The sequence below is a fragment of the Palaemon carinicauda genome, chromosome 16 (assembly GCF_036898095.1).
Source record: "Palaemon carinicauda isolate YSFRI2023 chromosome 16, ASM3689809v2, whole genome shotgun sequence".
In the NCBI taxonomy this organism is placed as follows: Eukaryota; Metazoa; Arthropoda; class Malacostraca; order Decapoda; family Palaemonidae; genus Palaemon; species Palaemon carinicauda.
Window position 1 is genome coordinate 27,691,620 of NC_090740.1, and position 19,983 is coordinate 27,711,602.

The 19,983-nt window shown below is 44.5% G+C and overlaps 1 protein-coding gene across 1 annotated transcript in view; it reads left to right on the top strand.

Annotated features, from left to right (window-relative positions):
• Positions 1–720: 720 nt before the first annotated feature.
• LOC137655704 (uncharacterized) overlaps positions 721–19,983 on the top strand; it is a 102,463-nt gene continuing 83,200 nt past the window's right edge. The window contains exons 1-2 of the mRNA XM_068389702.1: positions 721–875; positions 18,480–19,434. Coding sequence (XP_068245803.1) covers positions 18,504–19,434 — 931 coding nt within the window. The 5' untranslated portion in view covers positions 721–875; positions 18,480–18,503. The remainder of the gene's footprint in view (positions 876–18,479; positions 19,435–19,983) is intronic.

Below are 19,983 nucleotides of genomic sequence, written 5' to 3' on the forward strand. Positions count from 1 at the left end.
ATAACAATAATAATAATAATGACTGCAGAACTGTAGTTATGGAGTGAGCGATAAGGTAGCCTACCAGAAACTAAATTGTAACGTCAATGCTTCTACTCTTTTAAAGTTTACATCATTCCATACTTCGCAGTTTCTTGCACCATTTATTCCACTTTTGCATTCCCTTTCCCTATGCTAAGGTCATGGCCTCCATTTTCTGAATACCATCCCCATACAATCAGATCAGATTCGCGTTGAGGCTTCATCTTTGCAACGGCGCCTCTGTGTCTTTAGTTTTGTGTGTTCCTTATTTCCACTAGTTTTTCTCTTTTCATCCATATTTGTTGTAGTGCATTTTTCTTATTTTTAATATTTTCTTCGCAAAAAAGGAATTTTCCAACAGTTTGTGCGCTATCTTCTTCGTATGGTTGTTGGATCTCAATTGCTTTTAATTTTTAGTAATTTCATTACTATGGGAAGACAAGAAGAAGAAGAGGGAAAATGCTTGTTTACATTGAAAAGAAACCTACCGTTTAAGATTCAAGTGAAGTAAAAGAAATAATGAGTCTCAAACTAACTTGATAATAATATGTATAGTAACTTCCCTGTAATGACAAAGTTCGGAGATTAATTGATATAAGACTAGAATTTTTAAGAAAAAATAGCATATTACCGTAAACATATATAAATATTCATAAGTAAAATTAATTTATACTAAAACTTTGAAAACATTACATTTTTATGTTTTCCATCAAAGGTCGAAAACTAGCCAGCCATTGACGTACGTTGAGGTGTCAAAGCTCGAAGAACGTTACGTTATTTTGAGATTTAACTAAATTTATTATTATCATTTTATCAAAAGAAATGGAACACGGGTGTCAATAATGCAGAGATTGGTAAGATGAATGAGTTTAGGTTGCCCATTGACCTGATTATCTTCTGGTTTTATAAGTTTCGTATGAATTTCCTCTTTCATTGACTAAGAGGTATACTGTATATATTTGTTTATGTACAGTAAATACATACCCGTTCGTTGTTAAATATTAATTAGATGTATGATGAGTTACAGTTGGTGTCAATTCTGTCGCTGTGTGAGATGTCTGAAGGCCTTCAGATAAGTTAAGACGACGTCGGAGCCTTTGTATATCAGCGGCCAGTCCCTACAACGTGGATTAAAAATGGACATCAACTAAGCTAAACTTTCCTCCCCTAATCTAACCTAGAAGCCGTGTCCCTACCCACTTACCTAACGGGGGGCTAATGCCCCACTGCAACCCAAGTTACATTGCCGTATTCTAAGTTAGCCGTAATGAAACATACAAGTAGCCGCTATCATACATACACCCCTATTTTCGCTAGTTTTTCTCAAAGGTTCAGTTCAGAGCAGCTGACAATCCCGTCAAGTGTTCCTACGAGATGTAACCTCTAACCCTGTTAAGGACAAGTCTACGTAGGCAAGGTTATGTGGGACTATTTTATGTTAGGATACTTGTCTTTGATTTAGGTAAATGACATTTAACTTCCCATTTTGGTAAAGTTTTACTGTATTACAGGGTATCATTTCGAACAGAAAATATATGTTTTCCTGTAGTAAATAACGTGATTTAACCAAATTTGACCTTCATTCCAACCGCAAACAAACAGAACAACCAGTTACAGTTAGTTTAGGATATAGATAATTAGCATAATTTTTCATTGGTTTATTATACATCCAAGAAGGTAATGTATAGAGAAGGAAAGGCTTGTTTTACCATTATATACTGTTTCCCCACCCAAAACCCTGAGTTCCCACTGTGGGTCCCCCGTTATCGGTGGATATAGATAATATATATATTTCTGAAACTATTCATTTCCGACAGGAACAAGTGTCATTTTCGAAGAGAACGGACCTTTTTCTAAAGAAGAAAGTAGTGTTATTTCCCTAGGTTACATTACCCTGTAATATAGTACAATAATACCCCCTTTTCTATGTTTGAGCTAATTTGTGACTGCTGATTTACATACCTTCCTTAGGATGCACCTGATATTGGTGAACACTTTTATTATTGTTTAGAATTAGTGATCACCCCATTACACACAGCACAGTGAATGTGGAATGGGGAATGAAATAGACCTTGCTTTTGTTTTGGTTCCTCGACCCCTACTGCCTGTTTCTTTAGAATTTTGGAGCATTTTGACATCAGAAGTTGCCTATATGACATCTCAAACTTTTTTTTTTTTAATCAGATTTATCCAAGAGGCTGTTATTTACTATAGATAACGCCCATCGTTGCCAAGTCTCCGGTTTTTTCTATAGTCAGTACTATGTTTCATGACATGCCTGAAAATTATGGTTAGTGAATAGGGAATTTGTTTCCATAGTGAAAGAACACTTATAACTTATATATTCTTCGTGTGTTCTTTTCATTAACTGAATTGGTTATGGATGAATTTAGGTTACTTCTTATAAGCGATGATATTTTTTACATTATATTCAAATCCTGTCTGGTGAAAACATTAACAACTATTGAAATTTATTACAGTATATGCACTTTCATTTTGTCCTGTGATTTTTGGTACTTTATAGAGGTTGAATTTGATATGTCATTTATAAAATAACATCAAGAGATTGATGTAATGAAACAATAATATATAAAATGGGTACAATCATTTACACAGATTGACTGAATAGAATGCTGTTTTCTATATCATTCATAGTTTCTAATTTCTTGGAGAGTAATTCAGAAAATGACACTTCTTTATTAGATAAAAGAAATATTTTATTTATATATATAGGGAGACAACTATAGTATTAACCCCTAAAGCACATATTGTCATGCCCTAGGCTATTCTGTATGCTGAGCCTATACAGAAACAGGACCTACAGGATTTAGGTTAGATCCTGGGTTATACCAGGCTACCTGCTATAGGGTAGTAGGATAATGCTTAGATTCGTATAGCTAGGCTTACTTAGTTACTTACTTAACTAACTTTTTCAATTTTTAAAATTCATTTTAAAAAAATGAAAGAAATTGATTTTAAAATCCTTTTGTTCTTACGCAAAATACAAACTAACATCCTTTACATAGGACATTGATAACTGCAAAGCTGGGGATATAGCTAATTGCAGGTTGCAAGTTCAGAGTGGTCTCTTCCTTATGTGATAGAATGACTTTTTACTCTCTGCGGATCACCTGTTTGCCACATGGCTATACAAGAATCTCCTGGTGTTCCGTTTCCCATTTTGGAACGATGGGAAGGGTTTGAGAAGTTGGAACACCTATCTCTGTCATCTGCACCTTCAAAGATACAGTACAATAACTCCAGTCTGTGAGGTCATTTGCACTTCATTGTTGAAGACTAAACAGTCTCTCAGTTGTGCTAGGGAAAAGGCTGCTGCTTAGCTTTCAGTGAAGTATTCTGACAGGGATATAGATCCATACTCCTCGTGTGCTTTGTCTATGTCCACGAGGGAGGAGCTTCAAACAGTTGTACCAGTAGAGTGGGATGTGACCAGTGTTTTCAAGTCTCTTCTGTGGGCTCCGTGCGAGGCTTTGAGATGAGTGCCAGATACAGATTTTACTCTCTAGATGATCTTTCAACTACTTTAGCTTCAGCGTAGTGAGTTTTAAATCTTTTTGATATCTTGTATTTCACAAGTTATCCTTAAGGATGAGAGGTCTCCTTAGCTTGCCCACAATATTAGGTTTAAGTTCTCCATCTTTTCTCAGGTGGTATCCAGATAGAATTAGAGCAACTGGCTTCTCTGTCCTGCAGAGGTTCCATATTACTATCTTGAAAGCACTCAAAGCATCAGGCCTGAGTTCCAAAGACTTTTCTTACTACTGGCAGGATGAAGAGAAAAATATTCAAGAACACTGTTTTGTTGTAGCTACGGCAGACCACCAGTTGTGCCTGTACCTCAACCAGCAAAGGGGTTAGGGTCCAACTCGGGTAAGGGCTCAAGAATATTTAGGAAGAACCTGTCAGTGGTATGGGTATTAAGACAGGAGTCTGCTATTCCAGATTTCCTTTACCTCTTACTACTTGTGAGAGTACAGTATAGTCACAGGTTCGTGGGATCATTTACCCTTGATTCTTTGGTGGTGACTCAACTAGTTATGCAACCAGCCTAGTACAGTGTTCTCTTGACAGAATAAGCATCTCATCTGAGATAGTGGTTACAGCATAACCCTAAAAGGAAAAGTAGATTGACTGGCTTTCTACCCTTCTTTCTTCCCCCTCTCTTTGAGATGTAGTTGCCTTTGCTTCTATGAAATGGATTGGAAGGCAGATGCAGGTGAACTTTATAACCGAGCTACCTTTCTGATCAGTCAGGATCTATAAAATGCCAGACGAGGGAGAGGATGGATAGAATATATTCACTTAATTCTTAGATGGATACAATTAAACATTTCCTATTGTATAAGGATATACAGTAGGTTGTCATGTATCTGATTGCCCTTTACTCTTGGCTTGGACCTAACCAAATGCTTGTGCCATCTCCTTATGCTCAGATTGTTAGGAAGTTGGCACGAGTCATCACCTTTGACTTTATATAGGAACCAGGTGTTTTGGTATTTTTGGTAAAGTTTAACCAGTCAGATTTTGGTTCATTGGGACTTCCTTCCCCTTAAGGATGAGTCTCCTAGTAAAGGATGTTGGTTTGTATTTGTGTAGGAACAGATCACTAATTTTTAAAGTAATTTGTATTTTTCTTAACTATACAAACCTGAGTCCTTCAAGTTACACCTCCTGCCTCGACCTCCCCACAAGTCTCAGGTCTAAGGTCAGAAGTGAGTGTCTAGCTGACTGACAGATGGAAGGGGCCTCTCTGCCACCAGTTGGCAGTTAGGACTACTGTACCTGGTTACATTTTTAATGGTTGTTTCAGGCTTACTGAAATCCTGCTCATCAGGCTTGTATAGTTAGGAAAAATACCTTTTTCAATATTAATCTTACCCGATAATCATGTAGCTGTCAACTCTGTTGCCGACAGAAATCTACGGTCGGGATACGCCAGCGATCGCTATACAGGTGGGGGTGAACACCACAGCGCCATCTGTGGTCAGGTACTCCAGTACTTCTTGTCAACACCACCTCAATTTTTCCTCTGTCGTGCCTCCGGCTAGACCTACATGGATACGCTGTTGATTCTGGAGTTTTTGCTCACGATTTGGTGATGTATTTGCTCTAGAGTTTAGCTTTCGCTATTCAGGAAGTTTTATCATTAGCTTAGCTAACTTTTGGAATTAATTTGATTAATTATGGTGACGAAGAGAGTATGAACTCTCTTTCACTTTTAAATGGCCGACCCTTCCCTTAGACGGAAGTGTTGGTGTCTAAGAGAGTGTAGACTCTCTTTCTTAATTTTGCTTAACAAAAGTTATAGATTTATTTTATATCTCTCCGCCTTTTATAGGCCTCTTCGATTAACTTCCTTTTATTATAAACTTATTAAAATTAATTTTTATATTTGTTTATATTCGACCTTTCCTAATAGTAGGCGGTCTTTTCTTGGTAACCGAAGTTAATTAACATTGAGCCCGTCATTTCGTTTTTACCTGTTAACATATTATGCTATTTTAATGTTTTTGAAAGAATTTCTTTGATAGTCTCGTACTGTTTTCAAAGTTGAACTAACGTTTTGTTTTGTCTCTGCAGTTGTTGACGTTCAGAACGTTCAACTTGCGCTCTATCGTTACGATAGAGAGAGAATTTTCACGGTGTCACGTTGCAGTAAGAGTAAACCGATTCTAGCGTTTTGTTCATTCTTTCTTAGCTTAATGGTTTTAATTCTAATAAAGGAACTTTTTATTTGGGAAATCTTTCAGTTTTTTCCTTTAACAATAATATGTTTTAACGATATATATGATTGGGCTCATCTCTCAGGTTCTAAGTCAAGAGAGAGAGACAGAGAGATAGAGACGGAGGGAGAGAGAGGAGGATAAACGTTTCGTTCAAGCGAGTAACGTTGTTATCGTTTTTGCTCTTCGCCCTAGTCTCTTTAGGGGAAGAAGGTAAACGTTTCTAGAGTTTTATTCTTGTTCTCAAGCTTTATGCGGTGAGAGATTTTAAACGTAGTTTATTTGATCTAGTGTTTAGTCTCTTTCCAGCCACTGAATTATTTATCTTTCATTATATTTTTCTGTTACATTGTAATTCTGTTTTCGCAATTACTAACTTTTAAGGAAGGATAGAATTGCGTGTTTCAGGTACAAACCACTTAAAGTTTCGAGTTCAGTGAAATAAGTGCAAACAGAAAATCAAAAGTGATAAAGTGATAAGCGCAAAGTGTTACAGTGTTGCGTTCGAGGGTTCGTCTGTTCGTGCCAGTTGTTCGCCTAGTCTGGGACCTCTTACAAGCTCCCAAGCCCAGGGGAGAAGTAATGTCGAAGGACTTATGGGTTCAGCAGGCCTTGATCGACGAACAGACGTTTCCCTCCGTGGTTTCGGGTGTATCTACACACGTTGCCGACGTGATCACCCCACCCACACAAAGACGAGAGAGCCCTTTTATTCCTCGTCTGCGGAAGAGGTTTCTCGCAGAAACCATGGACCAAATCTTGCAGCTTTTAAGTGCAAGTCGGTCCCTTCCGCGCAAGTCCAACTCCTAGGTGTAGCCATTAGCACTGGGTCAGTTCGGACTTGCTGCAGTACGACAACTGCACACCTCCCAGAGAGGCAAGGTGGTATCGCAACAGGCAGTAGCTCCGTCTGTTGCCGCACCAGCTGTTTTAGACCCTCAGTCTCAACGGACAGTAGCTCCGTTTGTTGTTGTCTCTTAAACTCTAGTGGTCTATGCTGCAGACAATGCAGTCTCAGCTTGCGGTGTTGATGCAGGAGTTTCAGGCAGAGAAGGTTAACACACCTCCTCCTGCGAGCGCTCCTCCACCTCTACGCAGTCCAGCCTGCCAGACGTATGATGTTGAGGTTCCTCAAGCTACCTCCATGCGTGAGCTGCCGCATTGGGAGTTGCCAGATACCAGCTCTGTGCAGCAACCTCCACTTTCCTTGAGGCAGGAGCCTCTTGCCACGCGGCAACCTCCTCAATACTTGAGGCAGGAGCCTTATGCTTTGCAGCAACCTCCTCTACCCTTGAGGTAGGAGCCTCATGCGTTGCGACTACCTCCTCCATCCTCGAGGCAACAACCTCTTGCGGTGCGACAACCTCCACCATCCTCGAGGCAGCAACCTCAACTCCACCTCTGCGCAGTCCACCCTGCCAGACGTATGATGTTGAGGTTCCTCAACCTACCTCCACGCGTGAGCTGCCGCATTGGGAGTTGCCAGATACCAACGCTATGCAGCAACCTCTTGCGTTGCGGCAACCTCCACCATCCTTGAGGCAGCAACCTCAACTCTTGCGGCAGCCACCTCCACTCTTGAGGCAAGAACCTCAACTCTTGAGGCAAGAGCCTCAACTCTTGAGGAACCTCATGCTATGAGGCAGCCGCCTCAACGCATGCAGCAACCGCATTCTTCACAGCATGAGCCTCTCTCTGCGCAGCTACCTCCTCAACCCTTGAGGCAGACGCAACTCTTGAGGCAGGAACCTCACAGGAGCCTCATGCTATGCGGCATCCTCCTCAAACCATGAGGCAGGAGCCTCATGCTATGCGGCATCCTCCTCAACCCATGAGGCAGGAGCCTCATGCTATGCGACATCCTCCTCTACCCATGAGGCAGCCTCATGCTATGCGGCATCCTCCTCAACCCATGAGGCAGGAGCTTCATGCTATGCGGCATCCTCCTCAACCCATGAGGCAGGAGTCTCATGCTATGAGGAGCCTCATGCTATGCGGCATCCTCCTCAAACCATGAGGCAGGAGCCTCATGCTATGCGGCAACCGCCTCAACCCATGAGGCAGGAGCCTCATACTTTGCGGCATCCTCCTCAACGCATGCGGCATAAGCCTCTTCCCTTGCAGCTTGAGCCTCATCCCATGCAGCATGAGCCTCATACCATGCAGCATGAGCCTCATCCCATGCAGCATGAGCCTCATCCCATGCAGCATAAGCCGCACGCCATGCAACATGCTCTGCTTACCTTACAGCATGCTCTACATACAGCATGCTCTGCATACAGCATGCTCTGCATACCTTACCGCATGCTTCTCAGTCACACATCTTTGGTTGTTGCCAACTCACTAGACTGTCAAGCAGTTTCATAACGTTGCCTTCTAGTCTGCTGCTTTTGCACCAGTGAAACCCTCACTGAGAGAACTTAGCTTTTTCAATATTAAACTTACCCGATAATCATGTAGCTGTCAACTCCGTTGCCCGACAGAAATCTAAGGAGGGATACGCCAGCTATCACAATACTAGAAGGGGGTGTACTAACAGCGCCACCTGTGGCCAGGTACTCAAGTACTTCTTGTTGACACCTCCTCAATTATTCCTCTGTCGTGCTTCTGACAAGACGTTCTGGGATACGCTCATGGTCTTCGAGTTTATTCTCGCTTATTTGGTGATGTATTCTCTTTGATTTACGGCTGTCGCATTACTGGAAACCTTCTGATATTAGCTAGATAGCTTTTATTTAATTCAGTTTAACGGTTAACGAATTTTTGCTTGTTTTTTGGATCTCCCTTTGACTTCTCTTGAAAACAAAATGTCTGACATTTCGCAAGCCCCCTCCCATAGACGTTGTAGGTCTTGCAATAGACGTATTCCGAAGGTCTCGGTAGATCCTCACACCGCTTGTTCTGACTGTAGGGACAGACCCTGTCAGTTAGAAAATCGATGTGAGGAATGCGCCGGTCTTTCGGAATTGGATTTTGTCCGACTTTTAAAGTATTCTTCTAAGTTAGAGAGAATTAGAGCTAGGAGGAGTTCTTCTCACTCTTCTTTATTTTCCTCATCTCATGATCCTCTTCCTGATCCTACCCCTGTAGTGGCTACCCCCGATCCTACTGTGTGCCCTCCGCCTGATATGTCAGTGGTTTTACGTGCTATTCAGGCTTTAGGCGATAAGGTAGAGTCAGTGGTAAGTGACCATAAGTCTCTGATGGCCGAAGTGAAAGAGTTGAAGGCCAAGAGTGCAGTGGGTGAAGTTAGTGCCAGTGCTGTGACGAGTGCTAGTGTCGGTGCAGTGCCTTGTACTAGTGTTAGTGCCAGTGTGGTGCGTGGGGATTTTTCTGTGCGAGCCAGTCGTTCTCCCAGTCCGGGACCTCTTGCAAGCTCCCAAGCCCAGGGGAGAAGCAATGTCGAAGGGCATAAGGGTTCGACAGGCCTTGTTAGGCGCACAGAATCATCCTCAGTGGTTGCGGGCGTGTCTACCATAGACCGTCACTCCCACTTGCAGACGATTGAGCCCGTCTTCCGCTCGTCCGCTGATCTTCTCTCGGGGAAGAAACGTTGGTCTCAGGTCTCTAGACCTCTTAAACGCAGAGTCCAACCCGCGAGTGCTCAGCCAGGTTGCAGTCGTTGGCTCAGCTCTGACTCGCCTCAGTCTTCTAGCGATTGTACTCCGCCCAAGAGGAGTAAGGTACAACAGAGCTGCACCGGTGGTGCAACCACTGTTATGGCTTTACCTCAGTCTGCTACTGTCTCTGCTGATCCCAAGTGGTCTATGCTTCAGTCCATGCAAGCTCAGCTTTCGGACCTGATGCGTGAGTGTCGTGCTGAGAGTGCTGCACCTCCTGCACCTGTGGTGCATCTATCTCCTGCACCGGTTCAGCCTGTGCTGCACCCGCCTGCACCGGTGGTGCACCAACCTCCTGCACCCGTTCAGCCTGTGCTGCACCCGCCTGCACCGGTGGTGCACCAACCTCCTGCACCCGTTCAGCCTGTGCTGCACCCGCCTGCACCGGTGGTGCACCAACCTCCTGCACCCGTTCAGCCTTTGCTGCACCCGCCTGCACCGGTGGTGCACCAACCTCCTGCACCGGTTCAGCCTGTGCTGCACCCGCCTGCACTCGCTGCACCCAGTCGCAGCTCCATCTGCCAGGCGTACGATGTGGAACCTCTTCCACCTGTGAGTCAGTCTGCTCAGCTGCTGCACCGAGCTCTACCCGTGCACCCTGATCCTGCTACTCAGACATCTCTGCTTGCGGGAACTTTACCTTGTTCTGCACAGCCTCGATCTATTCACGCTCCACTCATACCACAGGAACAGGAACTTGCTGCACCTCCTCCTTCCACCTCTGTTGTTGTTCCTGCTCGTTCTGACTCTGCGGTTCAGCATTCGTATCCGATCCCGTCGCCTCATTCTGGGGTTGAGATTTCGGATGATGAGGAAGCACACCTTGATCCCTCTTCGGACCTGGACGACTCCAGACCCTCTCCACAGTCTCTTGATTTTCGCAAGGTCTTGGCTCTTCTCAGGGAGGTTTATCCAGACCATTTTGTCTCAGCTATACCCCGCTCTCCACCATCTGAGTTTTCGCTGGGAGTGCAACAAGCTCAGTCTTCCTATACCAAGCTTGTCCTAGCTAGATCCTCCAAGAGGGCTTTTAGGATCCTAGGGGAATGGCTGCAGTCTAAGCAACTTCTTGGCAAGACTTCCTTCATGTTCCCTCCAACGAAGCTCACTTCGAAAGCGAGCGTTTGGTATGCCACAGGGGAAGCACCAGGCTTGGGAATACCTGCCTCTGCCCAGGCTGACTTCTCAAGTCTGGTAGACTCGCCTCGAAGATCTGCTATGAGACGCTCAAAAGTGTGTTGGACCTTCTCGGACTTGGATCACTTGCTTAAAGGAGTGTTTAGAGCGTTTGAAATGTTTAATTTTCTCGACTGGTGCCTGGGGGCCCTCAGCAAGAAAACCTCCCATACGGACAAAGATTCTGCCATGCTGTTAATGTCCTGTATGGATAAGGCCATCAGAGACGGATCGGGCGAGCTAGCGTCCTTGTTCGTGTCAGGGGTTTTGAAGAAAAGAGAACAGCTGTGTTCTTTCCTTTCCGCCAGCATTACCCCTTGCCAACGCTCACAACTTCTGTTTGCTCCTCTTTCGAAGTTTATTTTTCCCGAAGAGCTCATTAAAGATTTGTCGGCTGCTTTGATTCAGAAAGACACGCACGATCTTGTAGCTTCTTCGGCTCGTAAGTCTAAGGCTTCCACCTCAGCCCCTAAGACTTACCGCTCCCCAGTGACTGATACTCCTGCGACTAGATTCATACCGCCCTTTCGTGGCAGAGCCCCCAGCCGAGGAAGCTCCCGTCCAGACTCTTACAGAGGCAAGTCCAGGAAAGGATCCAAGCCATCCAAAGGAAAACACTGACTCTCCGATTCTCCAGACGACAGTAGGAGCCAGACTCAAGACCTTCTGGCGAGCTTGGGAGATGAGAGGTGCAGACGCACAGTCTGTCAGTTGGCTGAGGTTCGGTTACAGGATTCCATTCTTCCTTCAACCACCTCTGACCACTTCGCCCATCAACCTCTCTCCCAACTACAAAGAGGAGGACAAGAGGCTAGCTTTGCACCAGGAGGTGTCGCTTCTTGTGCAGAAGAAGGCTGTGGTTGTAGTCCGGGACCATCAATCCCCGGGCTTCTACAACCGCCTCTTTCTTGTGGCCAAGAAGACAGGAGGTTGGAGACCTGTCCTGGACGTCAGCGCTCTCAACGAGTATGTCACCAAGCTGACGTTCACGATGGAGACGACCAAGTCGGTCTTAGCAGCGGTCAGACAGGAGGACTGGATGGTCTCATTGGACTTGAAAGATGCTTATTTTCACGTTCCGATTCATCCAGACTCCCAACCTTTCCTAAGATTCGTTTTCGGAAAGGTCGTCTACCAATTCCAAGCCCTGTGTTTTGGCCTAAGCACAGCTCCTATGGTCTTTACCCTTCTGATGAGGAATGTAGCCAAATTCCTTCACTTGTCAAACATCAGAGCCTCCCTCTACCTAGACGACTGGCTGTTGAGAGCCTCCTCGAGTCGTCGTTGTCTGGAGAATCTTCATTGGACTTTAGACCTTATCAGAGACCTGGGTCTATTAGTCAATTTGGAAAAATCTCAACTCATTCCCTCACAATCCATCGTGTATCTGGGAATGGAAATTCAGAGTCAGAGTTTTCGGGCTTTTCCATCGGCCCCCAGGATAAGCCAAGCCCTAGAGTGCATCATGAACATGCTGAAGAGGAACAGTTGCTCAGTGAGACAGTGGATGAGTCTCACAGGGACTCTCTCGTCCCTAGCCCTGTTTGTCGAGCTGGGCAGACTCCACCTCCGCCCTCTTCAATTCCACCTTGCAGCTCATTGGGACAAGAGTTCTACCCCGGAAGCAATCTCTATCCCTATCAACCAAGAGATGAAGACCACTCTCCTGTGGTGGAAGCACAACCTTCTTCTCAGAGAGGGTCTATCCTTGGCCATTCAGACCCCCAATCTTCATCTCTTCTCAGATGCATCGGACTCGGGCTGGGGTGCAACCTTGGACGGAAAGGAATGCTCCGGAATGTGGAACGAGGAACAACGATCTCTCCACATCAACTGCAAGGAACTGCTGGCAGTTCATCTAGCCCTGTTGAACTTCAAGTCCCTCCTGCTAGGCAAAGTGGTGGAGGTGAACTCGGACAACACCACAGCCTTGGCTTACATCTCCAAGCAAGGGGGGACCCATTCGAGGAGCCTTTACGAGATCGCAAGGGACCTCCTCATTTGGTCAAGAAGTCTAAACCTCTCTCTAGTCACGAGGTTCATCCAGGGCAATATGAACGTGTCAGCAGATCGTCTGAGCAGAAGGAATCAGGTCATTCCCACGGAATGGACCCTCCACAAGAGTGTGTGCAACAGACTTTGGACCTTGTGGGGTCAACCTACCATAGATCTGTTTGCCACCTCCATGACCAAGAGACTTCCTCTGTTTTGTTCTCCTGTTCCAGACCCTGCAGCAGTTCATGTGGATGCCTTTCTACTGAACTGGTCCCATCTCGACCTGTACGCATTCCCTCCGTTCAAGATAATCAACAAGGTTCTGCAGAAATTCGTCTCGCACGAAGGGACACGGCTGACGCTGGTTGCTCCCCTTTGGCCTGCAAGAGAATGGTTCACAGAGGTACTACAATGGCTAGTAGACTTCCCCAGGACTCTACCTCTAAGAGTGGACCTTCTACGTCAACCTCACGTAGACAGGTTACATCCAAACCTCCACGCTCTTCAACTGACTGCCTTCAGACTGTCGAAAGATTCGCTAGAGCTCGAGGCTTTTCGAAGGAGGCAGCCAGGGCTATTGCCAGAGCAAGAAGGGTTTCCACTCGTAGGGTCTACCAGTCTAAGTGGGAGGTCTTCCGAAGCTGGTGTAGAGCCAATTCAATATCCTCTACCAATACCTCTGTGACCCAAATAGCTGACTTCCTGCTTCATCTTAGGAATGAGAGATCCCTTTCAGCTCCTACGATTAAGGGATATAGGAGTATGTTGGCCTCAGTTCTCCGCCACAGAGGTTTGGACCTGTCTTCCAACAAGGACCTTCAAGACATTCTTAAGTCTTTTGAGACGTCTAAAGATCGTCGTCTTTCCACTCCAGGCTGGAATTTAGACGTAGTCTTAAGGTTCCTTATGACATCTAGGTTCGAACCTCTCCAGTCAGCGTCATTCAAGGACCTTACCCTCAAGACTCTTTTTCTCGTTTGCCTGGCAACAGCTAAAAGAGTCAGTGAGGTTCATGCCTTCAGCAAGAACATTGGTTTCACGACCGAGTCTGCTACATGTTCTTTCCAGCTTGGATTCCTAGCAAAGAACGAACTTCCTTCACGTCCTTGGCCTAGATCGTTCGAGATACCTAGCCTTTCCAACATGGTAGGTAACGAACTTGAGAGAGTTCTTTGCCCTGTCAGAGCTCTCAAATATTATCTCAAGAGGTCTAAACCTCTCCGAGGACAGTCAGAAGCCTTATGGTGTGCCATCAGGAAACCCTCGAGACCCATGTCCAAGAATGGGCTTTCGTATTATATAAGGCTTCTGATCAGAGAAGCACATTCTCACTTAAAGGAGGAAGACCTTGCATTGCTGAAGGTAAGGACCCACGAAGTAAGAGCCGTAGCTACTTCGATGGCCTTTAATAAAAACCGTTCTCTGCAGAGTGTAATGGATGCAACCTATTGGAGGAGCAAGTCAGTGTTTGCATCATTTTATCTGAAAGATGTCCAGTCTCTTTACGAGAACTGCTACACCCTGGGACCATTCGTAGCAGCGAGTGCAGTAGTAGGTGAGGGCTCAGCCACTACATTCCCTTAATCCCATAACCTTTTTAACTTTTCTCTTGAATTCTTTTGTTGTTTTTATGGTTGTTACGGTAGGCTAAGAAGCCTTCCGCATCCTTTTGATTTGGCGGGTGGTCAATTCATTCTTGAGAAGCGCCTGGGTTAAAGGTTGTGTAGAGGTCCTTTAGTAGGGGTTGCAACCCTATATACTTTAGCACCTTGGGTTGATTCAGCCTCCAAGAGGAACGCTGCGCTCAGTAAGGAAGACGATCTTAAAAAAGAGGCAGAGTAACGGTTCGATTCGACTTCCTTACCAGGTACTTATTATTTCATTTGTTATTAGAGATAACTGTTATATGAAATTTGGGGATACTTGGCTATCCTTTAATCTTGTTCACTGGTTTTCACCCACCCCCCTGGGTGCGAATCAGCTACATGATTATCGGGTAAGTTTAATATTGAAAAATGTTATTTTCATTAGTAAAATAAATTTTTGAATATACTTACCCGATAATCATGATTTAATTGACCCTCCCTTCCTCCCCATAAAGAACCAGTGGGATCGAGGAATAATTGAGGAGGTGTCAACAAGAAGTACTTGAGTACCTGGCCACAGGTGGCGCTGTTAGTACACCCCCTTCTAGTATTGTGATAGCTGGCGTATCCCTCCTTAGATTTCTGTCGGGCAACGGAGTTGACAGCTACATGATTATCGGGTAAGTATATTCAAAAATTTATTTTACTAATGAAAATAACATTTTCTCGGATATGGTTCCTGTAGATGAGAAAGTGCTATTCTCCCTCCTTCTGATATTCCCTTGAGGACTCTGTCATTTGGAGAGGAGCCTTTAGCTGCGTAGCCTCCTATGGACTTTTATTTAAGCATAACATGCTTCCAGGGAAGGTAATGGTTCCACTTCAGTCGCTAACCCCGTCTGTTACCACACCTGCTCCCATAGACCTTGAGCTGTGTTGCAAGACATGCAGTCCAAGCTTAGTCCTTGTTAGAGGATTTTTTGTTTACGGAGTCAGTGTGTCACTGGGAAGACGTTCAACAACCAGCAGAAGTGACTTGTTGTGACGCAGTGCGGCAACCTCAGCAACCCGATAAGGAGTTGTCTGTGCGACCCAGACAGTCTAGACAGCTTCGGGTTGTCACTGTACTTCCTCGCTTCCCCATGGTTGACAGTTCACAGACTGTGCAGCAGTACCATGATCTTGTGTCCGGCTCCGTCAGACGACTAGCTTTTAAGAGCTCCCACAAGTCGTCGCTGTCTGGAGATTCTCAGATGGACTATGGATCTGACCAAGGAACTGGGCCTCCTGGTCAATTTTGAGGAGTCCCAGCTCGTCCCATCCCAGACCATTGTCTACCTGGGTATGGATCTTCAGAGTCGAGCTTTTCGGGCTTTTCCGTCGGCCCCAAAGATCTTCTAAGCCCTAGTTTGCATCCAGAGCATGCTGAGAAGGAACCGATGCTCAGTGGATGAGTCTAACAGGGACACTTTCATCGCTGGCCCTGTTCATCGAGTTAGGGAGACCCCACCTCCGCCCCCTTCAGTATCATCTAGCGGCTCACTGGATAAAGGACATGACGCTAGAGACGATCTCAGTTCCTGTTTCCGAAGAGAGGAGGTCTACTCTCACGTGGTGAAAGAACAGCTTTCTTCTCAAGGAAGTCTACCTTTGGCTGTTCAGAAACCCGACCGCCGTCTCTTCTCTGACGCATCAGACACGGGCTGGGGTGCGACTTTGGACGGACAGGAATGCTCGGGAACATGGAATCAGGAGCTAAGGACACTTCACATCTTTTGCAAGGAGCTGTTGGCGGTTCATCTGGCCTTGATAAACTTCAAGTCCCTCCAGCTTAACAAGGTGGTGGAGGTGGACTCTGACAACACCACAGCCTTGGCTTACATCTCCAAGCAGGGAGGGACTCATTCGTGGAAGTTGTTCTAGATCGCAAGGGACCTCCTCATCTGGTTAAAAGATCGAAAGCTCACGCTGGTAACGAGGTTCATTCAGGGCGATATGAATGTCATGGCAGATCGCCTTAGCCGGAAGGGTCAGGTCATCCCCACAGAGTGGACCCTTCACAAGAATGTTTGCAGCAGACTTTGGGCCCTGTGGGGTCAGCCAACCATAGATCTGTTCGCTACCTCGATTCCAGACCCAGCAGCAGTTCACGTGGATGCTTTTCTGCTGGATTGGTCCCATCTCGACCTGTATGCATTCCCGCCGTTCAAGATTGTCAACAGGGTACTTCAGAAGTTCGCCTCTCGCAAAGGGACACGGCTGACGTTGGTTGGCTCCGCTCTGGCCCACGAGAGAATGGTTCATAGAGGTACTGCAATGGCTGGTCGACATTCCCAGGACTCTTCCTCTAGGAGTGGACCTTCTACGTCTACCTCACGTAAAGAAGGTACATCCAAACCTCCACGCTCTTCGTCTGACTGCCTTCAGACTTTCGAAAGACTCTCAAGAGCTAGGGGCTTTTCGAAGGAGGCAGCCAGAGCGATTGCCAGAGCAAGGAGGACATCCACTCTCAGAGTCTATCAGTCTAAAGGGGAAGTCTTCCGAAGCTGGTACAAGGCCAATGCAGTTTCCTCATCCAGTACCCCTGTAACCCAGATTGCTGACTTCCTGTTACATCTAAGGAACGTAAGATCCCTTTCAGCTCCTACGATTAAGGGTTACAGAAGTATGTTGGCAGCGGTTTTCCGCCACAGAGGCTTGGATCTTTCCACCAACAAAGATCTACAGGACCTCCTTAGGTCTTTTAAGACCTCAAAGGAACGTCGGTTGTCCACTCCAGGCTGGAATCTAGACGTGGTCCTAAGGTTCCTTATGTCATCAAGATTTGAACCTCTCCAATCAGCCTCTTTTAAGGACCTCACATTAAAAACTCTTTTCCTCGTGTGCTTGACAACAGCTAAAAGAGTAAGTGAGATCCACGCCTTCAGCAGGAACATAGTTTTCACATCTGAAACGGCTACATGTTCCTTGCAGCTCGGTTTTTTGCTAAAACGAGCTTCCTTCACGTCCTTGGCCTAAGTCGTTCGAGATCCCAAGCCTGTCCAACTTGGTGGGGGACGAACTGGAGAGAGTACTTTGCCCAGTTAGAGCTCTTAGGTACTATCTAAAAAGGTCATAACCTTTACGAGGACAATCAGAAGCCTTATGGTGTGCTATCAAGAAGCCTTCTCTTCCAAGGTCTAAGAACTCAGTTTCTTACCTATTCAGGCTCCTGATTAGGGAAGCACATTCTCATCTAAAGGAAGAAGACCTTGCTTTGCTGAAGGTAAGGACACATGAAGTGAGAGCTGTGGCTACTTCAGTGGCCCTCAAACAGAACCGTTCTCTGCAGAGTGTTATGGATGCAACCTATTGGAGAAGCAAGTCAGTGTTCGCATCATTCTATCTCAAAGATGTCCAGTCTCTTTACGAGAACTGCTACACCCTGGGACCATTCGTAGCAACGAATGCAGTAGTAGGCGGGGGCTCAGCCACTACATTCCCATAATCCCATAACCTTTTTAACCTTTCTCTTGAATACTTTTTATGGGTTGTACGGTCGGCTAAGAAGCCTTCCACATCCTTGTTGATTTGGCGGGTGGTCAATTCTTTCTTGAGAAGCGCCGAGGTTAAAGGTTGTGATGAGGTCCTTTAGTATGGGTTGCAGCCCTTTATACTTCAGCACCTAAGAGTCGTTCAGCATCCTAAGAGGACCGCTACGCTCAGTAAGAAAGACGTACTTAATAAAGGCAGAGTAATGGTTCAAGTCGTCTTCCTTACCAGGTACTTATTTATTTTATGTTATTTTTGAATAACTAATAAAATAAAATACGGGATACTTAGCTTCTTTGTTAACATGTATGCTGGTCTCCACCCACCACCCTGGGTGTGAATCAGCTACATGGTTATCGGGTAAGATTAATATTGAAAAATGTTATTTTCATTAGTAAAATAAATTTTTGAATATACTTACCCGATAATCATGATTTAATTGACCCACCCTTCCTCCCCATAGAGAACCAGTGGACCGAGGAAAAAATTGAGGTGGTGTTGACAAGAAGTACTGGAGTACCTGACCACAGATGGCGCTGTGGTGTTCACCCCCACCTGTATAGCGATCGCTGGCGTATCCCGACCGTAGATTTCTGTCGGCAACAGAGTTGACAGCTACATGATTATCGGGTAAGTATATTCAAAAATTTATTTTACTAATGAAAATAACATATTACATTAAATATATGTGATACAGTGTAATTCATGTTTATTTTCTTTCATTGACTTGATTTTATTGTTGTAGTGTATAGTACTGTTTAGTTCAAGTTTATGCTAATCCACCTATGTTTTTCCTTTATTAACAGATGTAGAAAGACAATCTGTGCATCATGACATCAAATGTGACCTTCAGTGAGAAAGGACTCTGTATGGTTTGTAATAAAGTCACATATGGCAGTGCTGTCAGCATTTACTCAGGCTTAACTAAGAGAAATGGCAGTATACATGACCAGATATCTGAAATTGTTGGTATTAAAGGCATTACAGAGGCATGTGAAGTATCAGAAGTTGTTTGTCACATTTGTTTAAAATTGTTACTTAGTATCAATAATGTCGAGTCGGAGTTGAAAAATTTGAAATTGGCATTCATGAATGTATTTCAGTCAGGTATTCAGTCAAGAAAAACAAGTACAGTGAAATGTATTCAGTATTCAGGAATGAAATGTGATGAACCTCTTAGCAATGAACTTGAAATTAAAGATGAAAGTGAAGAAAATATTTCCTTCGAATGTGATGCAAGCGAGAGAGACTTTAGGACTTGCATACTAAAAGCTGGTGAGAATTGTATTTATGATGAAAACATTGTTATTGGTAGTATTAAGGAATCATATCATGTTGAACATTCCTCATTCAATGAAAACGAATCCATCAGTCTGGAAGAAAATATTCAAGATAATATGATACATGGCAAGTCCTGTGATTTTATCCAGGTAACTCAGGAAAATGAGGATGGAGTACAGAATGAATTTAGTCATGCATTACATTTTGTAAAGGAAAGTATGAAGAAGCATGAGAGTAGCTGCAGTGACTCAGATCAGAAAGGAGATAACCACAGATCATTAGAATTGTGTACTGACCATGGAAATTTAAATGAAGGGCCTACTTCCCCTAATGTAACTGAAAATGGTTTAGAAGGAAGCTTGAGCTTTGACTTTGAGAATTTTGAGACCCCTCTTTGTTCCATTGACACAAATGAAGAAAAAATGAAGGAGACTGCAAATACAGTCTCAATGAGGCTAAGGAGGAAATCCTGCAATACAGGTATGATGATTTGTTAACTTTTAGGGATTATGGACTTTTTGTTTAGACTTATTACTTGGTTAGAAAATGCAAACTATATTTAAATGGTTTAAAGTAAATGAAGTATTATGTTGTTCATGCATACCTATTTTTATGGAAAATAGCTAAAGTGAAAATATTATATAAAGAATATCATATTTTAACTTATTCTAAACATTTGATAGGAACGCTTATCAATCAGACACAAATTTGATACTTTCAATATTCCCTAGTTATCAGTGTTAGCAGATTTTAGAATACTGTACAGACAGCCTATTTTTTACTCAAGCTCTCTCTACTCGATTTCACTTACACGCGACACAGAGAATTGCAATACTGTACCTATTAAATAAAAAATCACATTCGCAATAAAAACTTGCGGAACAATGATTTCAAATAGCCCTCACTCATTTACACTGTGTGTGCTTCGCTCCACTTCCCTCTCTCCACCCAGCGCTGCTTTGCGACACTTCCCTCTCTCTGCACCAACTCGTCCCAGCGCTGGCTGTACACTGTATATCCATTTACTGT